Below are 24,088 nucleotides of genomic sequence, written 5' to 3' on the forward strand. Positions count from 1 at the left end.
CTTTTGTTTACCCCGATTATGACCCTAATTGGATTTAACTAATCAAACATCGCTGTTTACATGGTAGACTCTTAATCAAAGTATTCTCCTAATCATATTAAAACTGTTTTATTGGTGTCTATGTAAATGTACTCAGAGACATATTTTGTTCCAGCATTGTTTCAAGAATGGAACATTAGTCTGAAACAGAAATCTTTCTTGAGATGAAAACTTTACTGTCACTTTGATAAATTTAAAGCAATCTTGCTGAACAGTATTGATTTTTTTTCTGTTACTGACCCCAAACTTTTAAACAGTAGTGTATAAAAAAAAAACCTCAGTATGTGTGGAGATTATTTGTAATGCGCTACTAAGTTCCAACAGTGTGATTTTTCCATCTGAGTCACTGACCTCTCTGTTTAAAAGGAAACACATGAATAATCAAAAGCAGGATTTCAGCGAAGAGTCTATCATAAGCTTCAGTGACTTTGCCTGGACTCAGAGAGCGTGAACGACATCCATCACTCCCACCCACAGAACGATCTCTGTCTCCTTCTCAAACAATACTCCATCAAAACAGGACAAGTTAACAGTCACCCTGACGCTCGCACGATTGAAGAGCAGAAAAAAAACTGAGGGCCGATAGATGAGAGCAGAGAGGATGAAGGAGGACGAACAGAGTGAGTGCTGAGTGACACGACAAGAAGCCCTGAGAGCGACATGGAAAAAACAGAGAGAAGGAGAAAAGAGGAACAACACAGAAAGAATACAGAAAGAGGAAGAAGGCACTGAAAAGATAATGTCTCTTTTAAACTGGAGTGCTTATAGCTCTTGCATTATGAATAGTATGAATTAGGGATTCACTGGTCAATATTAATACGTTGAAAATAACACAATCCGATGCTTTTAAAAAGCAGTGAAGTTAGGCTTCATAAAATTATAATGTTCAACAAAAAAGTGGACATTCATTAGAAGATTGTAAGCAGTGTCGTTAAATTTAGCATTTAGTTATCTCAACTGTAAAATAAAAGGAAATTGTGTTTGAGCACTGATAAAAACATTATAAAGTGGATTATTTATGCCTGACCAAACATTGCTCTATAGGGCCATTCACACCAAGAACAAGAATCATAAAAATATAACAACCGTAGTTAATGTGTTCACCCCACGATGATTCCTTCCAAACCCATGAGAGTTTTGTTGATCTTTTTTAATGAAATCAGAGAGATTGCTGTCTTAGTTAAAATAAAAAGGGGATATATTATGTAAACGTTACTGTTGCAAGGTTTAAAGTGTAATGGATGTTGGCCAGCCGGTTCCAATGATATCACTTGTTTGAATGGGTACTATTAGTGGTTATCAGCTGATAGATATGGGCCAGTAGGGGCCTTCTGTGCCTACTGGTAGGCTCAAAAAGCTGTTATCATCTATCCACATGGTTAATCAGCCATATCACATACAGCTGTGGCTGAAAGGTAACAACAATTATTTATATTATTTATTAAGTTTCCCATTAATTGTATTTTATCAGCGTCTACCCCTACCCCAATCGTCACAGTAATGAAAAAAACAGATCTGGATCTGGAGTATAGCTGATTAACCATGAGAATCAGTTATATTATTTATAAAATTTCCCATTAATTGTATTTTATCAGCGTCTACCCCTAGCCCAACCGTCACAGTAATGAAAAAACAGATCTGGATCTGGAGTCTTTTCTATTAGTATAGCTGATTAACCATGAGAATTAGTTATATTATTCATAAAATTTCCCATTAATTGTATTTTATCAGCGTCTACCCCTACCCCAACTGTCACAGTAATGAAAAAACAGATCTGGATCTGGAGTCTTTTCTATTAGTATAGCTGATTAACCATGAGAATTAGTTATATTATTTATAAAATTTCCCATTAATTGTATTTTATCACCCAACCTCAACCTCACAACCGTTACAGTATTGTAAAAACAGATCTGGAGTCTTCTCCTTTTGTATAGCTGATTAACTATGTGGTTGGATGATTACTAGCAGGCGCAAAGGGGTTCTACTGGCCCATATCTATCACCTGATAACCACTGATAATGCCTATTCAAAGGATTGATAACATTCGAAGCGGGTGTGTTGGCAGTGTGTGTACACAACAACACTATAACAATAAAAAAAATCCACCCAATCTTTGTTTTAAGCCCCATAAATCATAAGCAGCATCTCAGAACAGGTCATTTGCAGAATGTGTGAAATTTGACATCGGAAGTTACAGGCTCTGGCCATGACTGATGATGGACGCTGGCGCATTAGCATAGAACCCGCCATTATCTAATCCTTGAGATTGAAATGTTTTGTGGTTGGATGAATGAATATACAGAGTTTTCACTAGACTATTTCAACCAAAGAATTGTGTTTTCAACATGATATAACTCATATGTTGAGCATTTCAAGCTGAAACTTCAGGTGAAGCAATGTACTCACACTACATCTTGTGAAATGAGACATGAAGTCTTCTGTAACATCTTGTGTAACCATCTTTAAAATATCATTTGAGATTTGAACTCAAGGGTTTGGAATGACACGTGGGCGAGTAAATGATGACATAAAGTGTAGCTTTGAACTAACCATTTAATCATCTAACAGCCCTGATGTGGGGTCTTTATATCAAATTTAATGCTGGCAAAAGTACTATTAAATGCTAAAAATGCAACCATCTCCGCTCATTATCTTCACAGCAAACTGCAAATATAGCTCTCTCTAAACAGTTACGGCGAATCTGTTGAAAATTAGCAGCAAAGCAATCATTTTATCGTGTGATAAACAGTCTGATTCGATACAAAAATAGTTTATTCAGGGAATTAAGGGATCTCCCTTTTTTGACTTCAATACAAATGGATCAGCCTTTGCCCCCCGTTGGGTTCCCACAGTGTTGCACATTTTTCAGCAGAGATTGCAGTCCCCCCCTGGGGGAGGGTCTCTGCGTGGTGCACTCATGTTGATCATGCAAATCTACTACGGTTTAAATTAGCACAATGTGGGGGGAAATAAAAGAGGCAGAATCCAACTTGCAGCATGTAATCATAAATCGGCATCTCTTATGAGTCAGGCTCTAAAAAATGACCGGATTGATGACACGGGAAGATGCGTTTCCATGTTCGAATGATTGTTTTTGCTTCGTCCGCCATGCAGGATGCAGATGGCTGGACCTCCCTGTAGCAAAAAAAAACTCCGTCAATAACATACATCCCGCTCTTTCATTCTAAACGAGATGGTTTTCAAATTGGCTGAAAATGCAGTTTTCGGTGTGAGCCTAATTCATTTATAAGCTTTCAATGAACCAACAAATTTGCGCTGATATTAATAGCTTTTCCATGTAATATCAAATGTTTTGCCATCATTAAGTTCGTCCCTGCACCATTAACTATGTTCATAATGACAGAGCAATTCGACAGAGAGCGGTGGCCAAAAAAAAACATCCAGATTCATCATGAATTGAGAAGAAACAGACAGATGGTTGAGAAAAAGAGGGATTCATTCATAAGAGACAAAAAAAAGTAAGAAAGACAGGGCAATTCTAAAAGAAACAAATAGGAAGAAACGAAAGAAAAAGAAAAGAGAGAAAGTTTGAGGTGACAATACCTGCGGCGTTCTCTCCGGCTTCTTCTCAAGAGGATGAAGGGATGAATGGATGGATGGATGAGTGGATGGATGGATGAGGACCACATGAGTGGAGATATGAAGCAAGAAAAGGAACAAAGAGAAACGATGAAAAAAAAAATGTGTGCAAGAAAGTGTGTGTGTGTGTGTGTGCAGAACTCTCCCAGAGAATAAGTATCTCGCAACAGTATTAAAGAGGATTTTACGTAGCGAAATAATGAAATAATTGAAGCGGATGTTTGCTGGAGGGAAGGTGTGGTGTCAGATTGTGTTTCTGGATAATCAGAGGCTTTGCGGTGAGATGTGACTGGTTAAATCCTGCATTACAGTCAAAGCCGACAGCAGATGCTGCTCAACATGCTTCTGTGATACTGCACTGGAGATCTCAATATACATCTCTATCTTTCTCGCGCGCGCACAAAAACACAACCTGCTCGCGTATGAAGTGACACATTCAAGCTGTTCCACCCACACACCAGGGATGGGCATTTCTGTCTGCACAGGTTCCTGAAAGATGAATCAGACGAGGACTCAAGTGCTTAAGGGTCTACACATCTGCGCTTTTTTTTTTTTTTTAAAAGAAGCTGTTAGAATATAAACACTAACATTGCTCTATTTATATTAGTATAAGAGTAACCTGTCATTGTTTACTCGCTCTCAAGTTGTGAAATATGGATTTGTGAAGACTATATGCCGTGTGAATGAGGTTGTAAAGCTTCAATTTGAAAGCTTTATGTGAGGATTTTTGAGTTTAAAATGAATATTTATTAATATTCCTCCATTCCATTCATCTGTTAAAATAAACAGTACTTAGTCAAATGAGTCAAGTTCATGAATGAATCACTTGGAGTGGTTTTGTGAAGTAAATAAAACAAATTGTTAAAAAGGTTCAACTCGAAAAAATGATTCATTCATAACTGAACAGTTTTCTCTATCATGAAGGAAATCTTACATCTGTAAATCTAGCGTATGGCTCCAGAAGACTTTTATAACACACTTTTATGCTATCTTTATTGTGTGTTTGGTCATTAATGCAGCTTGACAAACACAGTTCTCATTCACATTTTTATATTGACCTAAGCATGCCTCAGATTATCCATAAGGTTTATTTTAAGAAGCCGTTAGTCTATAATCACTAACATTACTCTATTTACATAAGTATAAACCTAATACAGAAACTCTGTCATTGTTTACTCACTTCCATGTTGTTAAATATGGATTTGTGAAGACTACTGTATGTGCTGTGTGAATGAGGACTGAGGCTGTAAAGCTTCAATTTGTAAGCTTTATGTGAGGGGTTTTGAGTTTTAAATGGACATTTATTAATATTCCTCCACCCCATTTACCTGTTAAAATAAACAGAACTTAGTCAAACAAGTCAAGTTCATGAATGAATCATTTGGAGTGGTTTTGTGAAGTAAATCAAACAAATTGTTGAAAAGGTTCAACTTGAAATAATGATTCATTCATAACTGAACAGTTTTCTCTCTTATGAAGAAAAGCTTACATCTGTAATAGCGTATGGCTCCAGAAGACTTTTATAACACACTTTTATGCTATGTTTATGATGTGTTTGGTCATTAATGCAGGTTGACAAACACAGTTCTCATTCACATTTTTATATTGACCCAACCATGCCTTAGATTTTCAATGAAATAAATGTTATAAAGTACTGGATGATAGGCATGGGACGATAATCGTTTTTAAGGTATGTCGCGGTTTGGTAATGTCAACGTTTTAACCGCTAAAATTTTCTGTAATACCGTTCCTAAGGTATGTGTAAGATTTTTTTATTTACATTTTACTTTTTATTTCTTAGACAACAGTATCTCCAGCAGAAAAGATATCCAAATATGCCGTTTTAAATTGTAAATAAATCTGTGTTTTTGATTCATTTGAGTCGGTGATTCATTTGAATTATTCAGACTTGTTTACCGCTTCAAAATATTTGAACTCTTTCACAAAATAAAATATGTTGTGTTCAAAGGGGAAAAAGTTGTTGTTTTTTACCCAGTCATTTAAAAAAGAACTTATTTTAGAGTAGTAATCGCAATGCCGTGATATTGTAAAACCGTGATATTGTTATCCAATGTTTTCATACTGTCAGAATCTTTTACCGGCCCATGCCTACTGGATGAACATGAGGGCTTTTTTTTTTTAGGAAGCTGTTAGTCTATAAAGACTAAAGTTGATTTATTTAGTACATTACTATAACCATAAAAACGGAAATTCTGACATTGTTTACTCACTTTCACTTTGTGAAGTATGGATTTGTGAATACTATGTGCTGTGTGAATGAGGACTGAAGATGTAACGATTCAATATGAAAGCTTTAAATGATCATTTATTAATATTCCTGCACTCCATTCATCTGTTAAAATAAATAGTACTTAGCCAAATGAGCCGATTTCATGAATGAATCATTTGGAGCGGTTTTGAGAAGTAAATCAAACAAATGAAAAGGTTCAACTCGAAATAACGATTCAATTATAAATTGAACAGTTTTCTCTCTAATGAAGAAAATCTTACATCTGTAAACTTAGTGTATGAAATTTTTAGATTGGCCTAAGCATGCCTCGGATGATCCATTTAATAAATGTTATAAAACACTGGATGAACATGAGGGTGAGTAAATGATGACAGAATTTGTATTTTTGGGTGAACAATGTGTTAACTGGAGTTGAGTTTAATGTCCTTAAGTGATATAAATTACATAAAAATACTCTATTTCTTTTTTATTTCCACTGGAGACTGGATATATTTAATAGAAAATAGAGCAATATCGTGGAATATAATAACAATTTATCATTATTTTTTTAATTCATTAAAATACATTTTAAAGTTTGCCCCTGTGTTTAAAAGCTGAATCTCCCACGCACATCATGATTTTGCTAAGTACGATGTGATCCTGGATTAACATCTATGTTGATCCTAAAACATTATTTTTGTTGGAAAATGTAATCCATACCTATTCTCTACCCCTATACCAAACCATAACTGTAAATTATTCCCAAGATCAGAGGGGAATAATAGTTATTAGAGGGGAACAATCATGTAGAAGTGCATAAACATAACCGTAAACCTAAACTTAACATACATGGTCAACACACATCCCCTACTTCTGATTGGCTGATTGGAATGTTTTCAACAGGATCAACAGAGATGTTAAATCAGGAACATGCCCTACTTGGTGAAATCAGGTTAGGGATCTTTGACATCAATTCTCCAGTCACATCGTGTCTGTTATTATTATAGAGTCAATAAATATTATTTTTTACACTCATTATTGTACAGTATTCATTTATCTGTGAGTCCAAAACTGGCTCATTTTATTCTAACACTCAGTTTGTGGCTTTCCACATATCCCCAAAACCCTATTATTAAAATTAATATTAGTTGTGCAGCTTAATTTGTCTCTTTTAAAAAACACTGTGATATTTTTAAAGACTATTTTGATAAAAAGACAATGTAGTCCTCACTGCCACTTTTAAATTGAATGCATCATTTCATAATAAAAGCATTAGTTTGTGACAAATCTCTTTGACAAAAATGTAAATGCCAATATAATAAATAAATGGCAAAATCAAAATCGAGTCCCCTTTGTCTCATGCGTGTCTAGTTGTTACTGAATTTTGATTAGTCCAAAATGTTGTGCAGTTTAAAAGTCAAGCCAATTATTGTGATGTCAAGATCGATCATTGCTGTCTCTTCTCAAAGCACTTGGGTAATGATGCCCATCCCAATCTCACACACACCCACACACACTTGCACAGCTATCTTTTTGGGGACTTTCCATAGAGGTAATGATTTTTATACAGTATAGACTCTATATTCTATCCCCTTACCCCAAACCTACCCCTAAACACACGCATTTTTACACATTCAAAATACTTAAATCTGTGTGATTTATGAGCCATCTTCATCATGGGGACTTTTTTTGGGTCAAATTATACTGGTATTGCTATTCTTGTCCCCACAATGTAAGGAAAACAAGACACACACACACACTCACAAACACATACACACACACAAACACACAGAGAAGGCAGAGGCATGTTAAACTGTGATCAGGTTTGTGTGTGTGCTCGATGGATTACCTGTAAAGGTGTAAACTCCATTCAGCCGAGGGACAGATGATGGAGTGGCGGGGGGGATGGTGGGGGTTGAGGGAGGGGTGTAAGCCGGAGGAGTGAGTTCAGGGAACAGAGCATTGGACAGAGCAGTGGTGGGAGATTCGGGAGAAGGAGGAACAGTCGGAGGAGCTGAAGGAGTCGAGGGGATGGGAAGAGTGAATGTGGGGATGACAGTGGAAGACGATGAAGAGGAGGTTGGAGGAAGAGTTTCGCCTTCGGTCGAGGGTAAAACAGAAGTTTGAGAAAGAGATGTGGGAGAAACGGTAGATGAAGGAAGAGTAAAGGAGGGAATTAGGTAATCTGGATCTCCCTCTTGGAAGATGAAGGAAAAGAAGACAAAAAAGAAGACGGCAGATGGAGAGATGGATGACGAGCGGGAGGGATGATGGAAGAGGAAATAAAGAGTGTGTCATGCACAAAAGAGAGAAACAAAAAAGAAAGGAAAGTAAAATTCAGAAAAAAGAGACGTGGAAGTCAACGTAAAACAGCAGAAGACATTTAATGATGACGAATACACCTTTTCTTGCCATCCATCCCTCCTCGTCGCTGGTCTGTGGTTAATTACCTTGTACCAGGAGGGTGTGTGCTACGTCCCCCATGCCAATCCCATTATCAGCCTGGCACTCGTAAACGCCGTTATCCGACTTGTTGAGGGACTCGAATCGCAGGAACGCACCATCCACCTTGGCCAGCGGGGGGAGCTCTCCCTCTTTCCTCCGCCACACAAACGCATTCGGCCTGAGAGAGGGAGAGAGGGAGAGATTACATTACAAAACGGACCACATATACAGCGTTTTGAAATTTTACATCAAAAGCAAAGCAGAAAGCGTCGTTTAATTGAGCAGATTGAAGGGTTTTGCAATTTGGCACACTATCAAAAGAGCTGCGGAGCACAGAGGGACGCACTGGAGAGTGTCCCGAATACGGCAAAGCTCAATCACATGTCAAGTAAAGCGATCCAGACTTCAGTTAATCAGAAGACAAGAAAATCATGCAGCCAAACTAATATTGTTAATCAGGGTATCTTCTGTCCATTCCATATCCTTTTTCAAAAAAAAAAGAAAGGAAAATTCAAAAACGGTTGTTTTTTGTTTTTTCTTTTGCTCACAAAATATGGGAAAATGAGATTTTGGCTCGATTTAAAATTTTTGGTTTAGGTAGGAAAACGAAAAACGACTTTAAAATTCATTATACACATTTAAGCGGGGCTGAAATGCCCGTTTTCCTCTGATTGGCCAACCAAATCTGAGCTTGTGACGTATATATGTATATAGGCTATAATGTATTCATTTTTTTCACCTTAGTCCCTTTATATTATTATAATTATTATTATATAGGCCTAGCTTGGAAGCAATCATGAATACCAGGTTCTGCTCGGAAATGGCTACCTTTGCTCAGCATCAGGTGCACAGCTGCAAACTATGACCTTATTTTAATGATAAATATGTAATAATACTGCCAATTAATGTTTTTTTTTATTTATGCATATGCAATGAATGTAAGCCTGCTAATTGATCGAATATGATTGAATATGTCAACATAGTTTATGTATATAATTAAATATTAATAATTAAAAGCCTAGGAGTTGATCCAACGAGGACTTTTATTTTGAGGGTGATGTCACAATTTTGGTTGGCCAATCAGAGGAAAAAGGGTGTTTGAGCACCTCCTAAATGTGTATAATGAATTTTAAAGTCGTTTTCTCTTTTCCTACCTTAAACCAAAAAAAAAAAAAATCAAACCAAAATCTATTTTTTTTCTTCGTTTTTTTTGTGAGCAAAAGAAGAACTGAAAAATTGCCGTTTTCTTGGTTTTTCTTTTTTAGTTTGAAAACGTATATGCAATGGACGGAAGATGCCCTGATTATTGTTGCCACCTACGTGACCAGTAGCACCACTGATCAAAACATCAAGATCCATAAATTGCTTAACTATCAGGATTTGACTGGAGATTTTCACTGGAGGCTTTTAAACCAAGGGTAATGATTGTGTTTAAACAGGTTTCCTGAACATTCTCTGCATTTCCCATTGCTTAAAGGAATAGTTCGCCCAAATCTGATGATTCTGTCATCATTTGCTGATCCTTTACTTGTGCCAAAATGGTCCTCTAATGAACCCAAAGTTTTATATTTTAAAGAAAGCTGGAAAGTGTAACCATTGACTTACATACAGTAGTATTTGTTGGACAAAACATGAAAGTCAATGGTTACAGGTTTTCAGCTTTCTTCAAAATATATTAATTTATATTCAACAGAAGAAAGAAAGTCATAAAGGTTTGGAACCACTCTGAGAAATTATGAGTACATTTTTGGGTGAACTACTTCTTAAGCTAAACAAAAAGCCCCACCCTTGCCTTAAAGTTCTACCATTGGCTAAGCCAGTGTTTCTAGTATTCAGAAGATCAGAGAAATGTTTTGCTAACTCCACACAGCGTTCACACTTCCCGAGGAAGTCAGCCTACTGCTGGGATGAAAGAAAGTATTTTAGCATCAAAAAAATTACACACTTCATCTTTAAATTCCAGTCACACGACCAACTAACTGTAGCTTTTCCTCATGCGTGTCTAAATCAGCGTGTCTGCGTGTGTTACAGGGATTTAGGGAACTACAGAGGGGACGCAGGCGTATCATTATTTGAGCACATGAGTAAACCAAAATAATATGATCCTTATTGATGCTGATAGAATGATTTAGTCTTTTGTAGTTCATTTTTCTGTCATATGATCTGTTACTTGCCATACAGTAAGACACCAAAGAGGAAGGATATATAGATTTATGCTGTTTATAGGATTTATGTGTTTATTCATTCATTCATTCCTTCATTCATTCATTTTCTTTTCGGCTTAGTCCCTTTATTAATCTGGGGTCGCCATGGCGGAATGAACCACCAACTTATCCAACTTATATTTTACGCAGTGGATGCCCTTCCAGAAACAACCATACACTCTCATTCACACACATACACTACTGACAATTTAGCTTACGCAATTCACCTGTACCGCATGTCTTTGGACTTGTGGGGAAAACCAGAGCACCCGGAGGAAACACACGCAAACATGGGGAGAACATGCAAACTCCACACAGAAATGCTAACTGACCCTGCCGAGGCTCGAACCAGGGACCTTCTTGCTGTGAGGCGATGGTGCTACCCACTGTGTCACTGTGCAGCCCATTTATGTGTTTAAGTATCAGTCCAAGGCATTCGAAAAATGTGGAAAAAATATTAAAAAGCCTTTTATTCACATGGCTAAACCTTTAAAAAACCTACGCATTTTGGCAAAGAACTGCCTTGAAGGCAGCAACTTTACCCTGATGAAGACAGTTCTTTGCTGAAATGTGTTGGTTTTTTAAGGATTAGCCATGTGAATTAAAACGTTTAAATTTTTTCCACATTTTTCGAGCGTCTTGGACTGATTTTTGCTTTTTGTTATGATGAATCCCAACCCAAAGAGCAGCGACACATTATTTAAGCTACCCCTGAGCACTTTTGTTTGATTTTGTATAATTTTTCCATTCTTCTGTAACTATCAATGTTGTACAATAACTACCAATGACAATTGTGCCAAAATTTAAAATCAAAATGTTTTCAATCAAAATGAGCATTGGGTTTTGAATAAAATATGTGTCATGATTTCATATTAATTTTTATACAACACAATAGCAATGTTATCCATTTAGAAAAGTCAATATTTAATAATAATAATAATTATTATTATTATTGTTATTGTTATTATTATTATTATTATTTTCCCAGAGATGGGTTGCAGCTGGAAGGGCATCAGCTGCGTGAAAACATGTGCTGGATAAGTTGTTGGTTCATTCTGCTGTGGCAACCCCAGATTAATAAAGGGACCAAGCCAAAAAAAAAAAAGAATGAATAATAATAATAATAATAATATTAATAATAATAAATTATTTTCATATAGCACCTTTAAAACTTAATTCTCAAAGCGCTTTAGACAAAAAATACGGATTTAAAAACAGTTAAGAATAACAGTAAAACTGAATCATTCGAAATAAAATATTCAAAATTGATAAAACATTCAAATATCTAGAAACATAAAACAACCCAAGAGTGCACACCTCATAAGTAGGCGAGTGTAAAGTAGTGAGTTTTCAAGGATGATTTAAACAATTTTAAAGATTCAGCATGTCTAATGTTAAAGGGGAGAGAGTTCCAGAGCCTCGGAACCTGCGATCAGAAAGCCCGGCCACCCATAGATCGCAGATGAGTGGATGGGACTGTTAAAAAGACCACAGTCAGAGGATTGGAGGTCATGTGGAAAGTGTGGAGTGTGGAGCCAAACCATCCAGGGCCATGTATGTAAACATGAGGATTTTAAAATTAATACAGAATCTGGCTGGTAGCCATTGGAGAGATTACAAAACAGGATTAATGTGTTCTCTGATTTCGGTCCCTTTCAGAATTCAGGAGTTTTGAACATATTGTAGTTTATTGATTTTACTTTTGGAAACAACAGCTAGCAAACCATTGCAGTAGTCTAAGTGGGAAAAAATGAAAGTATTAATCAGTCTTTCTACCACAGAAAAGGACAGAATGGGGCAGATTCTTGAAATGTGTTTGAGATGAAACAATGAAGTCTTTACAGTGGTCAGCACGTGGGGGTCAAATGTCAGATTTTTGTCAAATATTACCCCCAAATTCTTTATTTGGCCTGATCCTCCACAGCAGAGCCATCTATGTTAATTTTAAGAGGTTTAGTTTTATGTAGTTGGTTGGAAGAACCAATAACCATAGGCTCTGTCTTGTTAGTGTTTAGGCACAAAACATTTTGGGACATCCATTTTTTTACCTCCAAAATACAGTGTCCCAAGTGTGTAACAGCTGAAAGATCACCAGGTTTGGAGTGAATGTATATCTGAGTGTCATCAGTAAAGGTGGTACTTTAGACCTAGGGATCCCAGGAGATGATGGAATAGCCTCTACACAAATAAAAACTGCATGCCTAGAGGATCCTTTTTTATTATGCACAGAAAATGTCTATTATTAATATTTCTAAAAACAAATTTGTTAAAATACACTAAAATATGATTTCAAACTGTATAATACATGGAATGTGTTCAGAATGTTATCATAAAGTACACAATTCTCTAATAAACAAACATTTTTTTAAACATTCAAGGGCATTCATTTCAAATATAAATATTTTCTAACACTATAATTATCTTTTCTGTCAGCTTTGATACATTTAGTGCCTTAAACAACATTCATTTCCTTTAAAAACAATCCTGATTACCCTCATATGTTTGTTTATTTAATGCATATATCGTCATTACCATTACGAATACTGTAAATGCTGCCAAGTGCTGTATCTCCTTCAGATAAAACCCTCTGTTTCAGCTCCCATTCCAGTAAGGAAGCGATACAGAGTGAAAGCAGATGAGAAAATGCGACACGGAGACACTATGGGATGTCTAAATGGGCTTGAATAGCTCTCGGTGTGCTACTAATGGATGTCAGGAGCCGTAATGAGCTGTAATGCGATCCTGCACCAGCAGAGGGTGATATTCAATTACATTAACTGCTATTTCCAGAGAGAAATATTTATGTGATAGAACCGGGCTTAAGTAGCTAGAAATGTAATAAATATATATCTGAAATAATAACGTTTCATCCTTTAGCTGCAGAAAGAGAGCAGCTGAAATCAGTCAGATCATAGAGACTGTATTTAAAACAACTCTATGTAAGGAAGTCTCTGATCCTTGCTGTTTTTCTCTCCTTTCTCATGTAACATCAACACAAATACCTTGGTGATACTGTCAAAATGAGCCGCATGCATGTGTTTGTGTGTGCAAAGGAGAGAAAGGAGATCAATAGGCTGACCATTTTCAGCTTCATACATAAAACATGAATGTCAAAGATGGAAATGAGAGAGTGTGTGTGTGTGTGTGTGTGTTTGTCTTACTCTGGATTTCCGTTCCCCACACACTGCAGGTAAAACTTCTCTCCTTCTCTGGGCAGGTCACTTTCAGGATGAATCGACACTCTTGGTGAAACTGAGAAAAACACAAACAAAGTTTTGTTTGTCCATGTTTGCAGTGCCTTTCCTTCATATGCATATACTGTGTAGAAATATATTGTTTTGAATGTATTGTATTTTTTTGAACCTATGTATGGTGTCTAGATTTTGAGGATCTTTTGGTCTACACTTCACTTTGTCACTCAGGCCCTATTTAAGTGATTTGTTTATTATGAACAGGTTTGGCAGTAATCAGGCCTGGGTGTGGCTAGGGAAATTGAATTGAGGTGTTAAGCTATGTTTTAACAGGGGGTCAAACACTTTTTCACACAGATCCAGAGTTATCATAAAAACCATGTAGCCAAACTAACATTGTTGCGACACATGTGACCTGCAGCACCACTAACTGAACCATGTCCATAAACTGCTTAATTATCAGGATTATTCATTTATTTTCTTTTCAGTTTAGTCCCTTTATTAATCTGGGTTCGACACAGCGGAATGAACCGTCAAATTATCCAGCATATGTTTTCTGCAGCGGATGCCCTCCCAGCTACAATTACCAGGAAACAACCAAACACTCTCATTCACACACATACACTTCAGGCAATTTAGTTTACGGAAATCACCTATACCACATGTCTTTGGACTTGTGGAGGAAACTGGAAACCGCCTGTCATTATTAGGATTCTACTGGAGAATTTACAGAGAGTAAATCAAGACTAAATGATTGTTCAAACAGGTTTCCTAAACACTCTCTGCATTTCCATTGGTTAAAAAGGGATAGTTCCATCGAATTGTCTAATTTGGTCATCATTTTACTTCACTTGGTCGAAAACTGATCATTCTTCTGTTGAACACAAAAAAAGGGGTTTTGAATAAAGCTAGAAACCTGTAACCACTGACTTACATAGAAATTCATAAAGGTTTGGATAACGGTGTGATAAACCAGAGTTATGTTTTAAAAGGTAGTTTTGTATTTTGTTTTCCTGTAGTAATAAAAAACCCTAATTTAAAAACTGCACAATGTGTTTACTTGTGTTAATAAGTGATATTTACATATTTACTAATATTTAATTTATACTAATATTGCTAATGTTTTAATATTTAAATTAGTTTGATGATCTGAAACATTAAAGTGTGACAAACATGCAAACTAATGAAAAATCTTCAAAGTGACAAACAATTTTCACACCACTATACAGTTGAAGTCAGAATTATCAGCCCCCCCTTTGATTTTTTTTCTTCTTCAATTTTTTCCCAAATGATGTTTAACAGAGCAAGGAAATTATCACAGTATGCCTGATAATATTTTGTCTTCTGGAGAAAGTCTTATTTGTTTTATTTCGGCTAGAATAAAAGCAATTTTTAACTTTTTTAAAAAAATATTTAAAGGACAAAATTATTAGCCCCTAGGTAAGTTATTGTATAACGATGGTTTGTTCTGTAGATTATCAGACATAAATATAGCTTAAAAGGGCTACTAATTTTGACCTTAAAATGATAATTAAAAAGTTAGAAACTGCTTTTATTCTAGCCAAAATAAAACAAATAAGACTTTCTCCAGAAGAAAAAATATTATCAGACATACTGTGAAAATGTCCTTGCTCTGTTAAACATCATTTGGGAAATATATAAATATAAAAAAAAACACACCGGGGCTAGTAATTCTGACTTCAACTGTATATTTGTAATTTGAAGAATCCAGATGCAAAACTCTCTAGCAATCTAGCAATCCATCAGACCTCTTTTCTTGTAAATTAGCATTTTCTATCAGGCTCCAATTATTAGGTTCAGAAGTTTCATTTTATGGATAATGAGGTTATTAACTAGTATAACTTTTTTCAAAATTGTAACTTTAGACAATTCTTTGGTTTTTAACAAGATAGATTTTCTTTTGCCTCAAAACCAGCTAAATCCACCTGTGCTCTGACATATGATGTGATTCACGCCTTCTGATTGGTTCTCGGAACAGAGTGGCTTTTGCTGTCAAAGGCCTTTTGCCAACAAACTGTCATTTCTGAATGCGCTGACGCTTGGATTTTGATAATTTAAAGCAAATCTATTTGTTGATGGTGTAGTATGTGCCTTAAGCATTCACTTAATGTCATTATCTCATTTGAAGTGGCGTTTAGGGTCTTTTGCAACTGAACTGTTCATATATATATATATATATATATATATATATATATATATATATATATATATATATATATATATATATATATATATATATATATATATATTTAGAGAGTTTTGCATACATATATATATATATATATATATATATATATATATATATATATATATATATAAATATATATATATATATATATATATATATATATATATGAACAGTTCAGTTGCAAAAGACCCTAAACGCCACTTCAAATGAGATAATGACATTAAGTGAATGCTTTATATAATATATATATTGGATTTGCTAATATTTTTATAATTTAATATATTAAAAACAAAAGCCATGTAAGCCACTTTTTATTTTAATCCTTTTGTCCTTAACTCATACCCAAATTAAAAAAGAAGATTCACAGCAACTGATTCATGACCTAAAAAGCAACACCAAAACATCTGCTTAAGATTTTTTTTTGTTTGTTCTTGTGTTAAAACATAATAAAAACTGCGATATATATATACTCCAACACATTTCTGAGGCTCAAACAAGGAGCTGGTGACAGCAACGTGAGGTTGTGGTACTGTACTTATTTTTCAAAGAAAGCATGCACCGATCTAACACGTTTTAAATGCAATGCCTAAAACTATAGGTTTGCATGAGCTGAAGTTTGAAGCTGTTGTAAAATATGTGACAAAAAGAGCTGTGATGGTGTGACCGCACATCAGTTGATTTCTATATTTAAGGCGGCACCATGTGACATCGCAAACCATCTGTAAACAGCCTACAATTACGAAGTATTCCCAACATATGCATCCAAACATAAAATGCTTAGGTTGTCTACGCTGAAAGCACCTGTCTGACATGGTGCATTTTCTGTGGTATAAACATATTAGGCTGACATTTTTAAAGTCGCACAGCAGTACACAGTCATACCGTTCAGCTCCACACAACAGCTGCATGAAATACGCTTTCTGGCTTTTGCATGCATGTCTTACAGAGGACGTTGAGGGGCTGCTCTGTCCTCTTGTCTCCATTGGCGATGGATGGATGGTCCACGGCGCAGGCGATCAGAGCATCGTTGTCGTCTCTGCTGACAGACAGCGTGAGTTCGCTAGTCACTGTGTAGGTCGGTTCATTAGGATTGGACTCCACGACATCAGGACGCCCTGCAAACATACACAAACACAATGGGAATTCTTAGAGACCATGTGAAATCACAACTTACAATGTCTATTTTTCTAGTGCACATAGTTATTTTTAGGTGAACAATTAATCCATGCTATTTAATCCAACAACAACAAAAAAAAACAAAAAAAAACACTGTTTTGGGAATCTTCAATCAAGCTCTGATGCTTCAGTAGCAATAATCTTAACAATGCCCCTCTTATCATTAGTTTGCTATGAGGGAATGATGCACAGAAAGAAAGCCCCACCCCCAAATCAATATTCAGTTCCAGTTGAATGTACATCAACATACTGAAATAAAACTCCAAGCAACTGCCAGTTTAAGTGAGCTTCAATATGTAAACAAAAACTTATAAGCACCGTTTAACAGTTTTTGCTTCAAACACACAATCGGCAACCAGACATTGCTTTGTTTTTAACTCCAATCTCTGTTCTGGGCTTGCATACAAAATGCATTACAATAATTTTGTAGCACAAAGTGTATGTAAATGAAGGGTTAAAAGAGACACAGCATTGAAGAGCCAGGAGTCATACTGTATTGATAGTTCAGATGTCACAGGGGAAAAAACACAAGATATTCTCCATTAAATTAAACAAATTTTGACCATTGTTGATTGAATACCTTATTTTATGATGTTTTCAGAGTTATAGAGAACAGTAACTTATTATTTACGGTTTAAAGGATAGTTTTAAATGACAGTTTTCATTATAGTGTGGTTAAGTGATTCTGTTACGGTTTATTTATTTATTTATTATTGCGAACTGCATGTATTTTTCTTCATACCGCCTTCTTGTTGTTGTTTTCTATTATCCCATAGGCTCCCACACCGGTGTGATCTCGTGTTCTGATTGGCTGCTGGTCTCGGAGGCCTGTATAAAAAGGAGCTTCCGGCAGGGTTCGGGGAGCTCATTTGTGCTGCGTTCGGTGCTGGGAGTGGAGCTCCTGGATTTCCCTTACCCCTCCGGCCAACGCCCAACAATCAATTTTGTACCATTGTTCATACGTTAACTTATTTTGAGAGTTTGAGCTTGTAGGACTGGCCTGCCTATTTATTTAATTACTTTTGACTATGTTTACAGTATGTTTAGGGAGAAAGGTAAGCTTCCTGTATTTTTCTTTAAATAGTAATAGGTAATTTAGTGCATTTACTTTATAGATTCTTTTGTTTGTTATTTTGGCCTGTGGTCACCCTGAAGAGATGCTCATTTATATTTATTACATTTGTCTATAAATCTATTCATATCTACTTTTAACTGGGTGTCTGAGTTTGGTGGTCGACCGAAGGAAATCTTTAGTATTAAGTTTTTATTTTTTTGGGGAAATCCACTACCCCAACAAATTTGTTTTCTTATTTTATTATGCCCATGTTGTTTTCCCCTAGTCCTGGGGTTATATAGATTAAAAATTAATATTTAGTTTCGAAAAAAAATTGCGAGAATTAAAAAAAAAAAATTGAGTCTTTCTATAGTCTATACTCTGTAATGCTTTTTACAAAGTTGATTATGTCAAAGCAGCTTAACATAGATGAAGAAAAGAGCATAAAATCAGGTGTAAAATCTTAGCTCTATTTCAGATTGTTCAAAATTCTAAGGCAGGCAGGAAATAGTGGAAGAGAATTGCCCAGTCTCTAAACTATTTTACATACTGTTAGAAAAGGCTAATTCATACAAATTCATACAACAACATTTACAAAAGGAGGCATGTGCCCAAACCCAACCCCTAACCTGAGCCCTCACTGGCTGATGAGCTAAAATCACACTAAAATGAACAACTGAGATCGTGCAAAAATGGCAAATTGCTGAAATAATGTGTTGGATAGATGCTGGATAAGTTCTAGTTGAACTGATTCAAGTTTAGTATAAATCAAGTTATATGAAAAATCAAGATTGGTGCAAACAAAAACTAACAAGTGCATTTCAACAAGAACAACAAAAACAAAAACTTTCTGAGAAGATTTCTGTGTACTCTCAAAAATATTGTTCAAACTACGTTTTTAAAATGAGTTGAATCTACACAATTCCTGAGTTTAACTTACATGTTATACAAGTTAACAATAAAGTTACTTATGGTGAGTTCAGACTGCATGATTTTAGCCCAGATTTTGACTCACCAACAGGTTTTGAGAAATCGCAGACAAATGGCCAAAATCACAAGCAAATTGGTGCTCGTTCACTTAAGTACCAATCACACAGTGTGAACTATCAAAGACTCGATCTGAGAGAATCGCCAGTGAGTTGACGATCCAGTGAGATATTTGGTATGCTAAATATCAGGACCTGTCGCAGATTCAAAATCATGCCGTGTGAAATGTGTTCTGATTGAACATAACATCTGTGATCACCTATAGCCAATGAGAGAGCAGTATCCACTAGAATGGGTATCTACAGGACAGCAGGAGGATGGGAGAAGTTAAAAGGCCTTCTTTTCGGTCTATTTGGACCCATAAATGGAGAAAAAAATTAGTGTAAATTTGGCAGCAGCAGCACGTGTGTCTGTTTGATGTGTGACTTGAAAAATTTTGCAACCGGGTCGAAAAGGAAAAAAATTGAGGAGAAATTGGTAATTCCCTTCAAACCTATAGGTGAGCAAAGTAAGTAGATTTCCTACCCCCCTAAAAGCTTCTTTCTCATTATGTAGTTAATAACTAAAGATTTACTACATGACCTCGCGCTGTTTTCCTATCAATTTTCAAGTGTGTTGGACAAAGTTTTCAGTGATTCTTCCTATTTTAAAGTCATACAGTGTGAAACCCCCTGTCGCTGATCCATCTTGCAGTGTAAACACAGCAGCAACAGAACGCTACCCCAGATAACATCAGCGACACGACTGCTTGAAAATCGCGCAGTGTAAACTCGGCATTAATCGATTTGTTTTGGGACAACATGGAGGAAATGTGTGGAACCCAGCATTTTTTTAACAGTGTATGTGTATATATACCTTGAATCTCCACATGGTCACGGTACCAGTGTAGTTTGGCAGGAGGTTTGCTGCCTGAACTCGTGCAGGTAAGAGTTACCTTGCCACCCTCCTGAACAGCACCTTCGAAACCTGTTATCACCGGCTTACCTGGAACACCTGCGAGAGACAAACAGAGAGAGAAAAAAAAACAGAACATTTCAGGTGCAATCTGGAGGTAATAAGGACATAACAGCTTACAGTAAAACGTAAATAAGATGAAAACAGTTCTGCTCACACAGTCGCAGACACGCTGTCAACAACAGCTCTAGTTGTTAGCCAGAAACAGTGAATGAAGTATACAAATCAAGCAATATGCTAATGAAATATAACTCCAGGAAACATATTTATTACCAATTTATTGCTGTTTAAATCAGCAGTACAAATGCAAGCATCATGTTGTCCATAGTAAACACAAACCAGGACCTGACGATGGAGAGAAAACATAGGTATAATAAGATGAGAGGTATAATAAGACGAGAGAATGACAATAAGTATTATTTATTTTACAGTTTTTTTGGAAAACAAAAGTGTTCTTTGAGCTTTGTATGATTACAACTGAACCTCTGATATCTGATATACTCACTGATATACACAAGTAATATTTTGAGAATATCTTTGTAATCATACAAAGAACACTCCAAGAACACTGTAAAAAATAAATAAATAAACTAAATCAAATAAAACTTTGTTCACCTATGTTTTCTTTCCATTGTCAGGTCCTGGTTTGTATTTACTATAGACAATATGATGGTTGTGTGTTGAGCTGCTCATTCTAATTGCAATATGTTGGCAATACAAATTTGTTTTGACAAGTTTTTGGTTCCTTTTTGGGACTTTAAACGTCTTTTAATCCATGAAGTTTGTGGAGAACAAGAGCTCTTAGATTACATCTAAAATATCATCATTTGTTTTCTGATGAATGAAGGATTCAAAGGTTGGGAAAAACACAAGGGTGAGTAATTAATAACAGAGTTTTTATTTTTTGGGTGAACTAACCCTTTAAGTTTTACAAGTATTTAAAAAATATTCATTTATTTTCCAAGAAAAATGTATGTCTAATTTTATTGATGCCTTCTTTCATCTGAAAAATATCGCTAAATTACAAAGTATGCTACCCATCTCTGATGCAGAAAAGCTAGTTAATGCTTTTATGACTTCTAGGCTGGATTACTGTAATGTTCTGTTCGCTGGTTGCCCAGCATCCTCCAACAAACTTTAGCTAGTGCAAAATGCAACAGCCAGAGTTCTCACCAGGTCTAGAAAATATGATCATATCCCTCTAATTTTATCCTCCTTACACTGGCTGCCAGTTGCATATTGTTTATAAAATATTGCTTCTTACCTATAAAGCTTTCAATAATTTAGCTTTGTGTTATCTAACCCAGGGGTTCCCAAACTTTTCAGGCCGCGACCCCCAAAATGACAATGCCAGTGACTCGCGACCCCCAATATCCTCTGAGGTGGTTATAAATACAGAAAACTTGCATGCAATGGCGCACACACACCAATGAACCAAAGTCTATTCTTCTTTTAATTTTTTTAATGTATGAGAGCTGTAAATGGGCCACAAAGTTTAACCAGGTGTTATGAAATCTGCTGCATCTGACGCTATTGCTGTGTCTTTAATACAATGTAATTACCGCAGGGGTTGCAATCCAATAGAAGTAATAACTATAAGCTATACTATAGTAACTATATATGGTATAAACAACGATATTTTTTCTCTTCAGTAGGTTATGGATAAAATATGGTAATTCTTATGGCTTAATAAAAATAAATAGATTTTTGGAAACCACCAGGCGACCCCCCCTTCATTGTCCCGCGACCCCTCGGGGGGTCCCGACCCCCACTTTGAGAACCATTGATCTAACCAACCTTCTGTCTTGCTAAAATCCAACCCGCTCTTTAAGATCTCAAAACTCAGGGCTTCTGGTAATATCTAGAATAGCAAAGTCTACAAAAGGAGGTTGAGCCTTCTCATTTATGGCTCCTAAATTTTCAGCAGTGAAAATTAAACCACACTGAACTTAACTAAACTGAACTTCAACTCTGAAAACTGGACTGACACAGTTTACAAAGTATTAAAACGTCTATGTTAAGCTGCTTTAACACAATCTACATTCTAAAAGCACAAAATAAATAAACATGAATTGAATTGAATATTACCATTAACTGGTTTCATTTTATATATATATATATATTTATTTCATATAAACCTACACCCCATTCAGATGACACTCCATAAATATGGACATGTCAACATTCAACCATTTTATGCAGAGGGCTTAAACAGCTTGACCTTTTACAGCAGATTTTGTTCACAAACAACCAACAGTCGTGACCTAAATATGAATTCCATTTGCAATGAAAAATCCTTAAATTCAAGAATTATAGCTAACATTTAGTGCCATCAGTCGCAGGCAGTTGAGTTGAGAGGATCCCCTGTTTCTGAATTTACCATGTAAAGCATAAAATTTGTTGACTTGAATTAGATGCAAACTGGACCTTTTGAAATAACTGTGAACTGATTTAACAGGTTTACTGACAAGATTTAGCTTGTTCACAACTCATATTCTCCACTTCAAATTTAATTTTTACTACATTTTGGTCCTGTATTCATGTTTTCCCTACGCTCCATGATGTTTTGCGTGAATCAACTGCTAACTGTATAAAAAAAATAAAATAAAAAAAAGTCACTTAAATGTTTTTAAAAACTGGCTACAATAAGTTGTCATTATTCTCCTCACAGTTTATTAAGTCAACTTATTAGAATTAACAAATTACTTTTAGCAGACCATGAATAATCCCAAAAAACTGGGAAACTCCAGCAGCAACATTACAGACAAATCCCGAATATAAGAGAATACAAAAAGAAGGAAGTAACAACACACAGTAAACCCAAAAGAGCTTTCGCCACAGACAGGCTTGTGATACTACGGTCACGTTAAAACACCAAGCGTAAAGTTATTTTCATGACAGGATAAAAATACAGCACATAGCCAAACACACCTTTCACCGCTTTCACCATGGGTATGGATTATTTGTAGCACAACCTTATTATGGGATTTGTTTCAGTTCTTTTGAATGAAACTTCCACAAAATGGAAGTGAAAACCACAGTCTGAAATGCAGTAGTCAAGTGTAAAAAGGTGGACAGTGGAGTAAAAAGTGCAGTATTTTGTTTTGGATGTGAAGTAAAAGTAAACGTTTTCTCTGACTATGTACAGATACTTGAGGGAAAAACAGCTGTATGTACAGTACAAAATACAGATCATGTTAAAGGAAAATGGTAACTAGAACTAAATACCATAATTGAGGATGAGATCTGGATTGAGTTATTGTTTTTAAAGGATGTCATAAAGCAATTTTAGTCAATTTTGGAAAGAATTTCATTGGAAGTAAAAATAATACTCCTTTTGTAATTTCTACATATGTAAAGGGACCACCTGTTGCTTTGTGTTGGAGAAAATTGGGTAAAATTGGAGATCCTACACACATTTTTGGGCCTGTCCTAAGATTCAAGAATTTTGAAAAAATGTTAAAAAAAGAAATAGATAAGATGTTAGATATAGAAATACCCCTTGATCCAGTTATGTGCTTACTGTGAGCAATGCCCAGAAAAATTTATAATGAAGAAACAAGATTTGTCCTAATAATACTATTATTGGTTGGCAAAAACAATTATACAGTACATTGAATGGAAGAAGGTTCTCAAAAGGTGGCTCAGTGGAGAGACTTAAACAGGTCTATATAATGGGAAAATGATGACTGCATGTCTACAAATGAAGACTGATACTTTTCTGAAGAGGTGAAAAAGTATTACGATATATTTAGATATGTATATTTAGAGATTACTTAACCTATCACCACTGTAGTTTAAGGTAAGTACAAAGTAACACAACGTAACTTGATGTACAAATGTATCCCCAGAAAATTAATTATAATGGCAGTACCTTTTATTTATTTATATGTATTCTTTTCTTTTAATTATTACTATTTATTTTAATTTTTTTTTAAATTTCATTATAATTTCATTATTTTTTATATATTTCCTTGTCTGTAAGGGGTTAAATTGTTG

General features: G+C 35.5%; 1 protein-coding gene across 11 annotated transcripts in view; it reads right to left on the reverse strand.

The window, feature by feature from the left end:
- Positions 1-24,088, reverse strand: part of cadm3 (cell adhesion molecule 3) — a 139,739-nt gene that overhangs the window by 18,556 nt on the left and 97,095 nt on the right. For 3 of the 11 annotated variants that reach the window (XR_015477935.1, XM_087240041.1, XM_087240044.1), the window contains 6 exons: positions 19,991-20,128; positions 16,863-17,033; positions 13,680-13,770; positions 8,320-8,492; positions 7,719-8,066; positions 3,604-3,624 (listed from right to left, as the gene is read on the reverse strand). Coding sequence is in view for 7 of the 11 variants with exons in the window: in XM_087240041.1 (XP_087096167.1) it covers positions 3,604-3,624; positions 7,719-8,066; positions 8,320-8,492; positions 13,680-13,770; positions 16,863-17,033; positions 19,991-20,128 (942 nt within the window). In the remaining 4 variants the exon portion in view is untranslated. 11 annotated transcript variants of the gene reach the window in all.

This window comes from Danio rerio, chromosome 2 (genome assembly GCF_052040795.2).
Source record: "Danio rerio strain M-AB ecotype USA chromosome 2, GRCz13ab, whole genome shotgun sequence".
In the NCBI taxonomy this organism is placed as follows: domain Eukaryota; kingdom Metazoa; phylum Chordata; class Actinopteri; order Cypriniformes; family Danionidae; genus Danio; species Danio rerio.